Source organism: Lithobates pipiens, unplaced genomic scaffold (assembly GCF_037356315.1).
Source record: "Lithobates pipiens isolate NorthernLeopardFrog02 unplaced genomic scaffold, aLitPip1_a1.2 Scaffold_23, whole genome shotgun sequence".
Classification (NCBI taxonomy): domain Eukaryota; kingdom Metazoa; phylum Chordata; class Amphibia; order Anura; family Ranidae; genus Lithobates; species Lithobates pipiens.
In genome coordinates, this window is record NW_027507785.1 from 215,273,769 (window position 1) to 215,290,971 (window position 17,203).

General features: G+C 49.0%; 1 protein-coding gene across 1 annotated transcript in view; it reads left to right on the plus strand.

Annotated features, from left to right (window-relative positions):
- Positions 1-17,203, plus strand: part of TDRD5 (tudor domain containing 5) — a 521,267-nt gene that overhangs the window by 43,322 nt on the left and 460,742 nt on the right. The window contains exon 2 of the mRNA XM_077452843.1: positions 3,677-3,907. Coding sequence (XP_077308969.1) covers positions 3,679-3,907 — 229 coding nt within the window. The 5' untranslated portion in view covers positions 3,677-3,678. The remainder of the gene's footprint in view (positions 1-3,676; positions 3,908-17,203) is intronic.

The window sequence follows — 17,203 nt, forward strand, 5'->3', positions numbered from 1 at the left end:
GGTCGGTGTCAGTAGAGCAGTGGTCGGTGTCAGTAGAGCAGTGGTCGGTGTCAGTAGAGCAGTGGTCGGTGTCAGTATGGCAGTGGTTGGTCCCTGCTTTTCGATTCTTCAGCTGTCACTCCTTGTCTGGGCCCGCCCACCGGCTCCCTCCTGCACGCAATCATCGGCAGGCAGTGTGGGCTCACTGAAGTGCTTCGTATCCCCCCTGAACTCCGCATTAGTGCGGGGTGGACTGACACTATGTCATTAGTGAGACGGCGGGGGAGGGGAGACACATCATCCACAGAGCAGTCTGATCACTCTCGGGCAGTCCAGTCTGTAGGATGTGTACGGGTCTGGAGCAGATGAAAACCCGTACATTAAAAAACCGGACTGCCCGGGTGAAACCCGTACAGGTGGCAACCCTAGATCAGTGGCAGGGAGGGATGGGTATCTGTGGCAGTGGTAGCGGTGGGGGTGGGTCCACAGGTAGTGGTACTCACTTGTCTTTGATTCAGTGCCGTCTGCAGCAGCAGTGACACCTATGCTGAGTTCAGGAGATGGGGGTCTCCTCCCGTCCCTCGCACTTCATGACTCGTGAGTCAGCTGACTTCTAATCTCCGCCCCGTGAGCTGAATGGGCTGTTGCAACGAGGCTGATTGGGTGGCCGCGGGCTCCAGGGACAGCCCAGCTTCTTTGTGTCCCACATGCAGCCCTGCTCACTGCTGGTATGCACCATCTGCCTACCTGGAGGGGGGGGGGGTTCTCAAGCTGCCCATAACCCGAACAGTCGGCCAATGAGGAGGGGGCACTCCAGCGCTACTGTCTGATGTGTGCTGGTAGCGGTGCCCCTGCACACAATACCGCTGAAAAAAATGTGGGCGTTTTTAATTTGCAGCCCCTCTTAAATTTTCGCCTGGGACCATTGGACCCACCGGGACCCATGGTTTGGCCAGCCCTGCTCCAGGACCTAGGATGGATACTCGGCATGGAAAAATTGCCATTAATTCTAAGGAGTTTGACCTACCTGAGATACATTATATTACCAAGTATGGGGACGCCTGTCTTTTCACGCACATGAACTTTAATAGTATCCCAATCTTAGTTCGTAGGGTTCAATATTGAGTTGGCCCACCTTTTGCAGCTATTACAGCTTCTCAACTCTTAATCAACTCTTCTGGGAAGGCCACATTTGCCACCTTTCGGGGGGTATTTGCTCCCGCCACAGACTCCGCAAGATCTACGACATGTCCGGCCCCTTTGTCTCCCAGAAGACAGCAGGGACCAGTGAGGATGCGCAGCACGATTCATGCTTGCGCAGTAGGGAACCAGGCTTTCTTCCTGATTGCCTTACTGAAGATGCTCTGGACAAGGTAAGTGTCCTAATATTAAAAGTCAGCAGCTGCAGTATTTGTAGCTGCTGACTTTAAAATATTTTCAGCGGAGCTCTGCTTTAAATTGTGTGTCCTTTTTAATGCAGTGCTACAAAAATTACACCATTTTTTTTTTTATATATTCATAATAAAATTAATAAATATAGTTGAGGACTTAAAACTGTTAATTGGACTGCTGAGGAATAATTAAAGCGATGTTCCACCCAAAAATGGAACTTTCGCTTTAAGCTCTTCGCCACCTTACATGCCAAATGTAACATGTAATTTTTTGGGGGGGAGAATGGGCACTTCGTTAGGAGGGGGACTTCCTGTCCCACTTCCACCTTACGCCCAGGGACCGCCAAGGCGACTCCTTTCGCCTTAGGCGGCCCCTCTCTAGGCGATCTCCTGGGACACGTGACAGGTCCCAGGAGATCACCTGTCCACTCCGGGAGCACTGCGTGAATCGCGCATGCGCCGTGCGCGCCCGGCCGTGGAGCTGAAAGCTGTCAGGGCCGGGTGCCCAGAGTGGCAGTGGAGGCGCCGAGGGTGGGAGGAGCGACGCTCCGTTCGGCTGCATCGCTGGACCTTGGAACAAGTAATTGTTTATTAAAATTCCGCAACTACACTTTTTGTAGCTGCTGACTTTTAATAAACATGAAAAGCCTGGAACTCCGCTTTAAGTCCTCGTTCACAACTGCGGCAGTCTTTACTGCCCCTCTGAAAAGTGATATGTGGTGGATTGCTTTTAAGAGGGTTGCAGAGCAGCGGCTGCCAGGCATTCAGGATGCAGACAGTCTGCGTCCAGGGCTGATTACTCGTAGGTAATTGTTGCATAGTGATGACATACTGGATGTTTCACGTACTTGGTATGCTCAAGGTCTTCAAAGTGGTAGTAAAGTTTGATAAAAAATAAATAAAAAATTCCCCTGCAGGTTAATATAATAATTTGCTACTATGCACCGCATACTAGCACATTATGACAGACTTGTCTGTAAAGCGGATTTCTCCAGCAGCACACTGTCTCTGCTGACAGGGCTTCTATCATCAACTGGTCTTGCTGCAGGGTTTGCATGCTCTGGATATTTGAATGGCTAGGCTGTAGAGCTGCCACGACGAGTTGACGTAATCGATTACCTCGACTACAAAAATACGTTGACGTGCGTGCAGGGCGTCTATGCGTCACAGTTCTTAATATCTCGCAGTATCTACCGCTCTCCTCTGTGCTGCCGTCCCCTTCTCTTCTCTCCCTCAGTGCCGCCGTCCCCCTCTCTTCTCTCCCTCCATGCTGCCGTCCCTAGGGGTGCAACGGATCGTCACCGATCCGTGATCCGAACGGATCACCCCGCTCGGATCGGCACATGCCGGTCTCTGCCTTAGGAAAGGCAGCGGCTTCAGCCTAGCTCCGAAGCGGCGACCATCTTTCTACACCCAGGCTGTTTACACTGTGCTCGCTCCGACGAAGCGATCACTTGTAAACAAACCGGCGTCATGTCATGACGCCGGTTCCTCTCTCCCCTCTCTGTACTAATCTGTACAGTGGAGGGGAGAGATCGGATGGAAGCAGCCATCCCTCCATACACTGAAGTACCCAACAATACCCTGCCCAGCCATGCTCTGCCGTACCCAGCTGTACTCAGCTGTACATATATATTCTTTTATCTTAACTTTACAAAAAATAAGTACATAAAAAAAGGTACGAATATAATACTTATATATAATATATATATATATATGTATGTACTAGTTATATTGTTTTATCTTTTTTTTTTTTTTTTTATGTACTTATTTTTTGTAAGGTTATCCAAAGGATTAATTAACTAATCAAAAAAAAAACCACTAGATTCATTATAAAATAATAATAAAATAAACGGATAGTCGTTGACTAATCAAAAAAAATAATCAATAGATTAGTTGACAGACAAATTAATCATTAGTTGCAGCTCTACTAGGCTGCGATGCTGTCACTGTATGGGAGCCATGAGCGCTGTACAGCACTCTGAATTGACGGCCCAGTCTAGTGTTCCGTCCATTCAGAGTGCAGTGTGCATGCACCAGTGACATCACCTGCCATTACAATTGTGAATATTGTAACTTTTTATAGGCTTACCTGTAGGTACAAGTGCAAAAGCAAATTTAACTAGTTTAACTTTGAGCTCTCCTCGATCGTGTTAACATATTGGCTATGACACTCATTGTGGTCAGGATTTTTTTTACTTTTGTCTGTACTGATTCTTTCTTCCATATGACTACATGGAAGCAGAAGTAGTCGATTTCTTGTAAGTAGAATATTAATAACTACTACTCTTTTCTTCATTGAACAGAAATGGACAAAGAACGGATCTTGGAACGACTGAAAAAAGATCTACGCTCTTTGCTGATTGCTTCCAAAGAAGGGCTGACCATCCAAGAGCTTGAACATGATTACCGCATGTTAATTGGTTCGCCTCCTCCAGTCAAGTCTCTAGACTATAGATCAACCATGGAGATGGTTTGTGATATGCCAGATGTGGTAACAGTTAAGTCTAAAGCTGATGGCACAATAATATTGATTGGTATGTATCAGTCTATCGGGGGGGGGGGGGGGTTGATTCACTGGAAAAATTGGAAGTATTAAAGTAAAGGCAAAACCTTCTTCTGCCTGTGCTTTTTTTTTAAGCACTTGGTGCCCAAGCTACGTCATATGACGATGTGGGCTTTGTGGTGTTATATCTGAATGATGTCTGAGGCTACAGACATCATTCAGATATCGGTATTTTCAGCCGGCGATTCCCTGCACCATAATAATGATCATAGCGGCTGTTCGTCTGATTGATCGTTCTTAAGGGCAGCGGAAGGGGACGTCCCCCGCCGCCCTCCGGTGCTTCTACCGGTTCCATTGGTGAGTCGGTCACAGGATGTTATGATGTCATGCCCTGCCTCTGCATTCAAAATAATGGCGCCACCTCGGCTGGGAAGCCGTGATCGTTTTTTTTTTTTTTTTTTTTTTTTTTTTTTACTCTAGGCTTCCCAGCCTAGAGGTGAGATATGGGGTCTTATTGACCCCATATCTCACTGTAAATAGGTCCGATCATGCCATATTCATATTACAAGGGATGTTTACATTCCTTGTAATATGAATAAAGGTAATCCAAATTTTATTTTTTTATTTTTTTACGTGTCAAACAAAGAAAATAAAAGTAAAATTAACAATAAAAAATGAAAAATGAAAAAATTAAAGCGTCCCTGTCCCCGTGAGCTCGTACGCAGAAGGGAACGCATACATAAGTCCCGCCCACATATGAAAACTGTTCAAACGTTGAGGTATCGCCGCGAACGTTGGAGCGAGAGCAATAATTCTTGCTCTAGACCTCCTCTGTAACTCAAAACATGTAACCAGTAAAAAAATTTAAAGCGTCGCCTATGGGGATTTTTAAATACCGAAGTTTGGCGCCAGTCCACAAGCGTGTGCAATTTTGAAGCGTGACATGTTGGGTATCTATTTACTATGCGTATCTTCACCTTTCACATTATGCAAAAAAATTGGGCTAACTTGACTTTTTTTAATTTTATTTTTTTAAAGCATGGAACAGTTTTTTTTTTTCTGAAAAAAACATGTTTGAAAAATTGCTGCGCAAATACAGTGCAAGATAAAAAGTTGCAACGACTACCATTGTATTTTCTAGGGTCTTTGCTAAAAAAACATATATAATGTTTGGAGGTTCTATGTAATTTTCTTGGAAAAAAAATTATGAATTTTACATGTAAGTGAGAAATGTCCGAATTGGCCTGGATGCAAAGTAGTTAAATAGAAACAGTGGAGAGGGATTAGACTCATTGTCAGTGTTTTATTGCAGTCTCTGCCCTTGTGGAGATTTACCCTATTTGCACTGTTTACTGTTTTCATTGAAAGTAAAAGAAAATTTTGGGTTGACATCAGAACACTAATAAAAGGGCAATCTTCCAATGGGGACACTAGTTCTGGTGACATGTCGATATTCCTGCACTTTGGAAGAGGTGCCTTGTTTCCCATTTAGGTTATAGGACAGGAAGTAAAGGGAAATCTCCCCAATGAGACACTTATGGCAAAAGAACTGACTGGGGTTATAACCCTACCTTACTCTATTCAAAATGGGAAAAAAATAAGCTTTTGCCTTTATAGGTACACTATTATTGAAACTCTACATTGGAAATAATGTTTGTTGTTAGTTTTACAGTACAGGACACAAGGGCTTTGATTATTAATACTGGGTTATATGCAGCTACCTTCAGGTGATTGGATGCTGGTAAAAGAGGAAACTCCTGGCAAGCCTCCGTTTTCTGCCTTAGGTAATGGGTGTAGATTTTTTTATTTTTTTTCCCTCTCCTTAGTGCTGTGGCTCCTTTCTGTAGGTTTTGTATTGGTTAACTCCTCGGCTGACCTTTTGGGTAATGTACCTGGAACCTGCCAGAAAAAGATGTAGGGCTGGCCTTTAATGTTGCTTCAGTCACTGGATCCTACTGTACATAGGCTCTCACTTTGGCATGTGGTTCCTCATGTTGAGTTAGCTGCGCGGTGCTATACAGATAAAGGGCTATGGTTTGCCAGTAGCGGAGCCTGTTTTGAGATGACCACTTCAGGGGTATGCCCATCCAGTAGGATGAAGCCAGGATGGGACTTGCCCTTAACATCCTGCTCCTGCAAGAAGATTTGCTGTGGAGAATCTGGGCTACATCCCTTCCCTGGAGTCTAATGCCGCGTACACACGATCAAACAATCCGGTGGAAAAGTCCGGCAAACTCAAGTCCGCCAAACAATCCCCCCGTGTGTAGCCTCCGGCATACTTTTTTGACCCGAAAGTACGGCGGACTTAAGCCACGTACACACGTAGCGGTATGTCCGACGTACTTAGTCTGGCGGACTTCCCGCCAGACTGTCCGTCGGACTTTCCGAACGGGCTACTTGCCCACACACGGCACTTTTTGAGCGGACTAATACGGCGTACTAAGTCCGCCGTACTATCCGCCCTACTTTTGAAATGAACGGACTCGCCCACACACGCAGAGGAAAGTCCGCTCATTTCGAGCGCGTCTCCAGGTAGGTGGGGCCCGCGAAGGAGACGTCGCTGGCCCCGCTGCCTGGTATGGACTTAAAGGGGAACCCCAACGCCGAAAAAAATCGGCGTGGGGGTCCCCCCCAAGTCCACAACAGACCCTTGTCCGAGCACGCTACCCGGCCGGCCAGGAAAGGGGGGGCGAGCGAGCGCCCCCCCTCCTGAGCCGTACCAGGCCGCGTGCCCTCAACATGGGGGGTGCCTTGGGGAGGGGTGGCCGCGTGGCCCCCCCACCCCAAAGCACCTTGTCCCCATGTTGATGAGGACAAGGGCCTCTTCCCGACAACCCTGGCCGTTGGTTGTCGGGGTCTGCGGGCGGGGGGCTTATCGGAATCCGGGAGCCCCCTTTAATAAGGGGGCCCTCGGATACCGGCCCTCCACCCTATGTGAATGAGTATGGGGTACAATGTACCCCTACCCATTCACCTGTAAAATAAAAGTACAAAAAAAACACAACACACAAGATAAAATACTTTATTGCACAGCTCCGGGGGTCTTCCGTCTTCGGGGGTCTTCTCGCCGGACTCCTCCGCTATCTTCTTGTAGCTCTTTTGCTAGCGGAGGAGTCCGGCTTTCTTCCTCGCCGCCGGCCTCTTCTTCCGACTTCGGGGGTCTTGTCCCCCTCTTCGGTTCTTCTGCAGTGGCCCGGTCTTCTGTCGCCGCCACCGCCTTCCGTTCTTCTTCTCCAGGAGATGTTGACTCGACGATCTCTCCGGCCGCAATGCCAAGGACGCGCTGCGCTGCCACTTATATAGGGACAAGGGGCGGTGTCACATGGGTTTGTCACATGGGTTGGTGTCACATGGTGACCCCGCCCCCTTACGATGTCACAGTCCCGGAGGATGCTGGGACTGTCGCCATGTGACACCAACCCATGTGACATAAACCCATGTGACACCGCCCCTTGTCCCTATATAAGTGGCAGCGCAGCGCGTCCCTGGCATTGCGGCCGGAGAGATCGTCGAGTGAACATCTCCTGGAGAAGAAGAAGTACAAGAAGAATGGAAGGCAGCGACAGAAGACAGCGCCACCGCCTGTAAAAGAACTATAAGAAGGCGCGGTGGCCCTGCAGAAGAACCGAAGAGGGGGACAAGACCCCCGAAGTCGGAAGAAGAGGCCGGCGGCAAGGAAGAAAGCCGGACTCCTCCGCTACCAAAAGAGCTACAAGAAGATAGCGGAGGAGCCCGGCTTTCTTCCTCGCCGCCGGCCTCTTCTTCCGGCTTTGGGGGTCTTGTCCCCCTCTTCGGTTCTTCTGCCGGGCCACCGCGCCTTCTTATAGCTCTTTTACAGGCGGTGGCCCGGTCTTCTGTCGCCGCCGCCGCCGCCGCCTTCTGTTCTTCTTCTTCTTCTTCTTCTCCAGGAGATGTTGACTCGACGATCTCTCCGGCCGCAATGCCAGGGACGCGCTGCGCTGCCACTTGTATAGGGACAAGGGGCGGTGTCACATGGGTTGATGTCACATGGCGACAGTCCCAGCATCCTCCGGGACTGTGACATCGTAAGGGGGCGGGGTCACCATGTGACACCAACCCATGTGACATAAACCCATGTGACACCACCCCTTGTCCCTATATAAGTGGCAGCGCAGTGCGTCCCTGGCATTGCGGCCGGAGAGATCGTCGTGTCAACATCTCCTGGAGAAGAAGAAGAAGAACGGAAGGTGGCGGCGGCGACAGAAGACCGGGCCACTGCCTGTAAAAGAGCTATAAGAAGGCACGGTGGCTCTGCAGAAGAACCGAAGATGGGGACAAGACCCCCGAAGTCGGAAGAAGAGGCCGGCGGCGAGGAAGAAAGCCGGACTCCTCCGCTAGCAAAAGAGCTACAAGAAGATAGCGGAGGAGTCCGGCGAGAAGACCCCCGAAGACGGAAGACCCCCGGAGCTGTGCAATAAAGTATTTTATCTCGTGTGTTGTGTTTTTTTTGTACTTTATTTTACAGGTGAATGGGTAGGGGTACATTGTACCCCATACTCATTCACATAGGGTGGGGGGCTGGTATCCGGGGGCCCCCTTATTAAAGGGGGCTCCCGGATTCCGATAAGCCCCCCACCCGCAGACCCCGACAACCAACGGCCAGGGTTGTCGGGAAGAGGCCCTTGTCCTCATCAACATGGGGACAAGGTGCTTTGGGGTGGGGGGGCCGCGCGGCTCCCCCTTCCCCAAGGCACCCCCCATGTTGAGGGCACGCGGCCTGGTACGACTCAGGAGGGGGGGCGCTCGCTCGCCCCCCTTTCCTGGCCGGCCGGGTAGCGTGCTCGGACAAGGGTCTGTTGTGGACTTGGGGGGGGACCCCCACGCCGATTTTTTTCGGCGTTCGGGTTCCCCTTTAAGTCCATACCAGGCGGCGGGGCCAGCGGCGTCTCCTTCGCGGGCCCCGCCTACCTGGAGACGCGCTCGAAATGAGCGGACTTTCCTCCGCGTGTGTGGGCGAGTCCGTTCATTTCAAAAGTAGGGCGGATAGTACGGCGGACTTAGTACGCCGTATTAGTCCGCTCAAAAAGTGCCGTGTGTGGGCAAGTAGCCCGTTCGGAAAGTCCGACGGACAGTCTGGCGGAAAGTCCGACGGACAGTCTGGCGGAAAGTCCGACGGACAGTCTGGCGGAAAGTCCGACGGACAGTCTGGCGGAAAGTCCGACGGACAGTCTGGCGGAAAGTCCGACGGACAGTCTGGCGGAAAGTCCGACGGACAGTCTGGCGGGAAGTCCGACGGACAGTCTGGCGGGAAGTCTGCCAGACTAAGTACGTCGGACATACCGCTACGTGTGTACGCGGCTTTATGGAGCACTGGCTGGAGCCCCTTTAAATTCCAGCCCTGGCATGCAAAGGACTTAAATTAAAGCTGAGCTACATTGCATCTGGGCACCACAGATGAAAAATGCTATTTAATTCATTTTAATATTCAAGGCAAAGGCCCCCATCCATCCATGACATGTCTCTATGCTTTATTTCTTTATCGTACGTCATGGGACACAGAGCCGTAGTAGTTACTATGTGGGTTATATAGGACACCTTTAGGTGATGGACACTGGCACACCCTAAGACAGGAAGTTCACTCCCTATATAACCCCGCCGATTACTGGGAGTACCTCAGTTTTTTTTCCGCCAGTTTCTTAGGTGTTTGTCATGAGTAAAGATGTGCTATGCTGAGCTCCACTGGAGTAATCCTTTGCTGAGGCAAGCTAAGCAGCAGAATTTAATGATATCCGGGCCTTGTGGTGGAAGAAACGAGGTTTAGCCCGTAACGCTTCTCTTGTTTGAGAGTTGGACCCCAGGATCCCCGATTAAAAAGGGGACCCGTTCCTTGAAGGTTTTTTTAATGGAGCCTGACGTGAGGGGTGAAGATTGGGTCTGTTTGGTTTTACCACAGAATCCCTGCAGCGGGATAAGGTAAGTGGAGATTCCTAAGGAATTTTAAATTTTCATATGGATTTTCTCCTTTAAACGTAAACTATGTCATGCCTATAGTCACCGCTGCGTGGTATAGAGCACATGCCTTGTTCTTGCTTCCATACCTCACTCTGTGTCCGCAGAAGCTGCAGACTTCCTCCATTTAATCAGTCCCAAGACTTGGTAAGATGTTGGAGGGGGCATTTTTTTCTAAAAACACCCCCCACCTGGGCAGAAGCTCTTCCCTCTCCCAGAATAGGCAGGGGGAGCCCAGAACGATCGGCAGATGCTGCTCCACTCTTTTACCGCCTCAGCATGGTGGTTCTCCATCTCCCCTCCTTCTCTCCACCATCCCCCCCCCCCCACACGCTGATCCCATTGGATCGGAGACCCGCTTTCATTTGGGAAAATAAGAGAAGGGGGTGTGGTAGGAATATGGAGGGGCGTGGCTTAACGCAGCATTAGTGCGCGGCAACGTCCAGTGTGGGACTGCATAATAAAAAGTTCCATTTGCATCTGCAGGCTGATGGAGGGACACAAGAGCAGAAGGGGGCATGTAAGTGGTGACACAGGTATTCCCTAAGCACAGTTACTGAGCATCAGGCTGAGCATTAATAGCAAAGGCAGTTGCTGGACTATTTGCTCAAACGATGGTTGCATTTTCTTCTGGCAGTAGCTCTGCGTTTTTGCATCTGACTATGGTCAGAAGGGGAGGTGGAAACACCACAAAAAAGGGCTCAAAAGAGTCTCCCTCAGGCTCTAAGGACCCTAGTCTCATCTCTGTAATGTCATCCTCCCCGGAGAGATCTGGGGTGGCTGGTCAGGGTGAGCCAATAGGGCCTTCAAATGTTGCAACTGTTTCCAACACTACAGCCCCTGTCTATATTACTAGAGGGTTTTTTTCCTCAGCTTTGGTGGAATTGGAAGAAAGGTTAGCTGCTTTAATTGCATCTTCCCAGAGTGGGAGAAAATGCGACATTCCCCTCAGGGGACCGTGAAGAGGCTGATGACTCCTCTTCTGAGGGGTTAATTGTGGAAAGACCTCTTTCAGATTCACAATCTGAAAGATTGATGGTGCAATCTCTTACTGAGATGGTCCGCTCCACATTTATGCTACCCTTAACTGAGTCGGTTGGTAAGCCCACTTCTTGTTTGGTTCACTAAAGCCTCCTCAAGCTGTGCATGCCTTTTCTGTCCATTCGTTGCTGGAACAGCTTATGTATTCTGAGTGGGATCACCCAGATAAACATTTTTTTCCTCCTAAAAAATTCTCCGTACTTTATACCATGGAGGAAAAATTTACTAAAGTGGGAGATACCAGCAATTGACGCTGCTATATGCTCTGTGAATAAAAGTTTGACTTGTCCGGTAGATGGTGCTCAAATGCATAGGGATCCAACTGATAAGAAATTGGAATTACTGTTAAACGCATTTTCTTTGGCAGGTTCAGTGACTCATCCTGCAGTGGCAGCAATTGGTATATGTCAATCCTTTAAAGACCAGTTTAAACAGGTGCTCAAGGTTATCCCTGATCAGCAGGCCCAGGATTTAGCCAAGCTTCTGGGGCTTTATGTTTTGCAAAATACACTATGAGAGATTCTATTCTCCAGGCCTCTGGCTTTACTCTTGGGCTGGTGCATATGCGTAGAATACTATGGTTGAAAGATTGGTCAGCCGAAGTGCCATTCAAAAAACTCCTCGCTAGTTTTTCTTTCCACAGTGAACCGGTGTTTGGGGATGGTTTGGATAAATGCATCCAAAAAAATTCTAGTGGAAAAAGGTACCCTTTGGCAGTTAAGAAAAGGCGTAAACGTATTTCATTTAAACAAGCTCCTTCTCCAGTGCCTGGGCTATCAGCCTCCAGGCAGTCACGACGGCCTCCGCTGTCAAGTTCAAGAGGTAAACCCACCCCAGGGACAAAAGAAGTCCTGGGGGAGGAAACCTACAAAACAAAATACTAAAGCCTCCTTATGAAGGGGTGCCCCCACTCGCTTGAGGGGGCTGGGAGACTTCTGCAGCTCTCAAGGGTCTAGCAGGAAAAGTGTTGAGACAAATGGGTGATTTCCTCAATAGCTCTAGGGTACCAACTAGAATTCTGAGAGTTCCCTCTCCTCGTTTTCTCAGATCAAATGTGCCCAAGGATCCAGAGAAAAAGAAGTCTCTTTCAAGCATTGGACCGTCTTTTGTCTCAAAAAGTGATTATGGTGGTCCCCATGGATGAGCAGGGTTTGAGGTTTTAGTCAAACTTTTTCACAGAGCCAAAACCAAATGAAGATGTCAGATCCATTCAAGATCTCATGGATCAAAGCCGGTTCCTGAATATCCGCTCTTTTCACATGGAATCAGTCCAATCAGTTGTCTCCATCCTACAAGGGGGAGAACTTCTGTCGTCAATCGACACCAAGGATGCATACCTCCATGGACCTATTTTGTCCACTCACCCGAAATATCTGTTACGAGGTAGAAAATCTTCGTTTTTAGCTCTGCCTTTCGGTGTAGCTACGGCACCTTGGGTGTTTACAAAGGTTCTGGCCAGATTAAAGGCCCAAGTTGTAACTATTATAGCTTTCCTAGACAATCTGCTCTTGATAGACCAGTCAGTAGCCTGCTTAGATCAAAGTATGGTAACCACAGTCAACTACCTGGAATACCTAGGTCCGATTCTCAACCTAGAGAAATCTTCCTTAAAACCATCAAGGAGATTAGAATACTTGGGTCTGATCATAGATACAGCCCATAAAAGGGTGTTCTTGCCCCAGGCAAAGATCAGCACCATAAAGGAACTGATTCAGGTAGTCAAAGTAAAGAAGAATCCTTCTATTCGGCTTTGCATGAGGTTGTTGGGAAAGATGGTGGCTTCATTCAAGGCCATTCCTTATGCTCAGTTTCATTTGAGACTGCTGCAAAACCGTATCCTATGGGCTTGGAACAAGCAGGTCCAAGCTCTAGATTTCCCAATGCGTCTGTCTTCAAAGGTCCACAGGAGCCTCAGTTGGTGATTGATAACCAAAAATCTGCAGAAGGGAAAATTCTTCCTACCAGTTACCTGGAAGGTGGTAACAGATGCCATCCTTTTGGTTTGGGGAGCAGTCCTAGAAGAGGCAAGGCAGAGGAAATGATCCTGACCAGAAATGACCTTGCCCATCAACATTCTAGAGATTTGGGCAACGCGCTTGGCCCTGAGGGCCTGGACATTCAGGTTGCAGAATTTTTCTGTCAAGATCTAATCCAACAATGCCACAGCAGTGACCTATATAAATAACCAAGGGGGCACAAGAAGTTGTGCGGCCCAGAGAGAGGTAAATCATATCCTAACTTGGGCGGAAAACAATGTATCTTGCCTATCGGCAGTCTTCATTCCAGGAATAGAAAATTGGCAGGCGGACTACTTGAGTTTCCAGCCATTCTTCCAGGGAGAATGGTCCCTCCCCCCCCCCCCGATATTTTCCTAGCAATATGCTGGAGATGGGGGATCCCGGGCGTAGACCTGTTTGCATCCAGGTTCATCATGAAGATCGACAACTTTGTGTCAAGAACAAAGGATCCACTAGCATGTGGAACGGATGCCTTGGTGGTCCCGTGGAATCGGTTTTCACTGATTTATGCTTTCCCTCCTATTCTGCTGCTTCTACGACTTCTTTGCAGGATCAAGCAGAAAGGGAAGTTGTGATTCTAGTGTCCTGTGTCCTAGAAGATCTTGGTATGCAGAGATCATAAAGATGGCAGTAGGGGACCCATGGACCCTACCACCACGCCCCGACCTACAATATCTATAAAATGCTACTTTTTGCACATTGTCCCACCTTGGTAATGATATATGGGAAACTACCATCAGCTGTTCTCAAGAATTAATAACCGAGACCCAGGAAAAGAAGATAATCCAGGATAGTGTGATATTGTTTTATTATCCTATTGTTGATGTTGGTAAACATGCATTTTGTACACTTTGTGGTGGAGCACTTGTATAAGGAGTATCTGAGGCACTTTTTTCCGACCAGGGGCACAGTGATTGAAGCTTTCTTCAGCAAGATTTATTAATATTTTTTCTGGACCTTTAAGTTTATTTTGATTGTCATTTATTCTTTGTTCACATGCAGTTAGTAGATGTGTGTTAGCGCCTTGCTTTTTATTGTTTTTTCTTTTCAGAGATGAGTCATTCTCTTTTTAAAACCACATATATTCTCTAAAAAATTATATAATATCTCACAAAAGTGAGTGCACCCTGACATTTTTGTAAATTAGTTGTTTTATATCTTTTCATGTGACAACACTGAAGAAATTAAACTTTGCTACAATGTAAAGTATTAAAAGTACAGCTTGTATAACAGTGTAAATTTTCTGTCCCCTCAAAATAACTCCACACACAGCCATTAATGTCTAAACCGCTTGCAACAAAAGTGAGTACTCCCCCAAGTAAAAATTTCCAAATTGGGCCCAAAGTGTCAATATTTTGTGTGGCCGCCATTATCTCTTTCTCTCATTGGCGGACTCTGCACTTTTAATCTTGATCTTAGGGTTATATCGCCACCTTCAGGAGAGGACTAGGCAGAACATGTAAAAACAGCAAAACTACACAGTACCGTCCAGGGGGTGGTCCTACTGCCTATAACCCCTCACACTGCTTCCAGCAGCTCCAGTTTTTTTCTGCCTAGTGTAGTAGAACCTGGCTCCCAGTGGGGACCATTGGTCCTGGTAATTTTTTTCTCTTTTCTGCTTTTTGCTTCCTGTGATCTACAATAAACAGCTGGACTGGGTGACAGGCTGGACAATATAGATCCTGGTAGTCTCGCCAGCCTGGCCATCGAGCGTGAGCAGACCTTGGCTACGCGCTGGGTCGCCCACGACATGCCCCGTCTGATCCAGGGGTGGCTGGTGTGCTATATGCTCCGGGGCACACACATGACCGGGCTACTGCTGTCCGTGTCAGTGTGCCGTGTCCAACAGCCACCCTGTACTGCTCGGGTGATGGGTCTGTCTGTAGAAAGTGTCCAGCAGTCCCTGCAGGAGGCATAAGTATGGTTCCACCTGTCTTGGCAGGATGGAGCAACTGGGCATTCCCTGGGAGGTCGACTAGGGGTTCTCTCCCTGTCCCTTTCCCTCCTCCCCATGCTATGGGCAGCTGTGTGACTGGGCATAGGGGGTGCAGTGCACATACCTGGCCGGGGGTCCTCTGCGGGCGCAAGGGGGGTAAAAATACTCCCCCCCCCCTCCCCCTAACGCCTTCTGGGGAAAGGCCTGATTCTGACTCGGGGCCCGCTATGGTAGGCGGCCTCTGTTCTGACGTTTCAGAGGATGCGGACCAGGACTGTGCGGACAGTGAGGATGACTCTGTGTCTGGGTCAGTGCAGGAAAAAGCGCTAGTAGGAGCACTTATCACAGCGGTGCGGGATACCCTAAAGATGGAAGATATGGCAGGGACATCTGCAGAGGTATCGGTCCCTTTTGGGTCTCACAAGCCAGTCCACACTGCTAAGGTGTTTCCCTACCTAACTTATTTTGATAAGTTTATTTAGTGGGGAAGCCCGCAGTGGGCCTTTTCGGGCCTGAGACGGATGGGGATGCGTTACCCCTTTGTGGAGAGTTTCCTGAAAAAATGGACATCTCCTCCAGTCGTTGACCCCCTGGTATCAAGGTTAAATAAAGTGACCACGTTTCCGGTGGAAGGGACTCCGGATTTCAAGGACCCTGCCAACAGAAGAGCAGAGGCGGTTGACTGGTCCATGTTTATGGTGGTGGGGTCAGCATTGCAGCCAGTGTTAGCCACGGCCCTGGTGTCAGACGATTACTGAATGGGCTAAATTGTTGCACCGTGAGTTGGAGAAGCAACAGGCTTCCCCGGTCTGCGTGAAACTGGCAGACCAGTTGGTGCAGGGCCTGAAGTATGTCTGTGATGTGGCCTTAAATACAGCCCCCTTGCTCTCTAGAGCCTCAGTATCAGCTGTGGTGCTACGTCGCCTGATTTGGCTTAAATGCTAGTCTGTGTACCGGGCTTCTAAAAAAAAAGTGCTGGCGGATTTTCCCTTTCGGGGGGAGAGGCTGTTTGGAGCCTCATTGGATGACATTAAGAATGTTACTGGGGGAAAGAGTACTTTGCTCCCACAGTCCAGGAAGTGTAAGGAGCCACGCCGTAGGCAGGGGTCCTCCTTTTCCGCTCAGAAGCAGATTTTTCATCCGCCCGGGTCGACAGGTAAGCATTCCCAGTCCGACAAGGTGCTCGCTGAGGGACAAAAGCATCCCTCGCAAGCCAAACAAACCTGTTGCCACATGAACTTTTGCCCCCGCCCGACTCTCGGCTGGGGGGTCGCCTTCGGGAGTTTGCAGCCAGGTGGACCTCCCTCCTTTCCGACCAGTAGGTCTGCGAACTGGTTAGATCAGTCCTGATCAGGCTACAAGATGGTTTCTTTCTTATCCGCCAAACAGATTTTTTTCCCTCAAAACTTCATCTTCTTTCGGCTCGTTGAGAAGCCCTGTTCAGGGTAGTACAGGACCTGCGCGTGGTGATATTATCTGTGCCAACGCCGCAAAGGTTTCAGGGATTCTACTTAGAAACTGTAGTCCCAAAGAAGGAAGGGGTCCATCCGGTCCTGGATCTCAAGGCCCTCAACGGCTTTGAGAAAGTAAAAAGGTTCAGGATGGAATCAGTTTGCTCTGTGGTCACTGCACTCGATCAGGGGGATTTCTTGGCGCCCTTGGACATCAAGGATGCATACTTGCATGTCCCCATATGCGTCATGGTATCAGAGGTTTCTACGATTTGTGGTCGGGGACGAGCACTATCAATATGTAGCTCTTCTTTTTGGCCTAGCGTTGGCACCAAGGGTCTTCATCAAGGTGCTAGCCCCAATTCTGGCATTGCTAAGGCAATGAGGGATCGCAATCGTGGGTTACCTGGACAACCTCCTCCTGAGAGCAGCTTCCGCCTCAGAATTCAGGGAGGATGTGGCGATCACCATACAGACTCTTCGGGAGTTTTGTTGGGTACTGAACCTCCAGAAGTCGGTTTTGGTGCCGACTCAATTCCTGGTGTACCTGGACTTGATTCTAGACTCTTCAGACAAGCTGCAGACTCTTCAAGCTGCGGTGAAGTTGCTGGTGTCGCTGAGTTTTTGCATGCGAGTTCTGGGTCTAATGGTAGCCACTTTTGAGGCGGCACCATATGCTCAATGCCACACTCGAGTCTTGCAGAAAGAGATCCTGTCCAAGTGGGACAAATCTCCAACATCCCTGGATTGTAAAATTAAGGTGAGCCAGTTAGTCAGTGATTCCCTTCTCTGGTGGCTGAGGTCTCCGGCCCTTCGGTCCAGGAGGTCGTTCCTTCCTCTTCATTGGACGATGATCACAACGGACGCCAGCTTGACTGGCTGGGGGGGAATTTGGGGTGTACAGTCAGCTC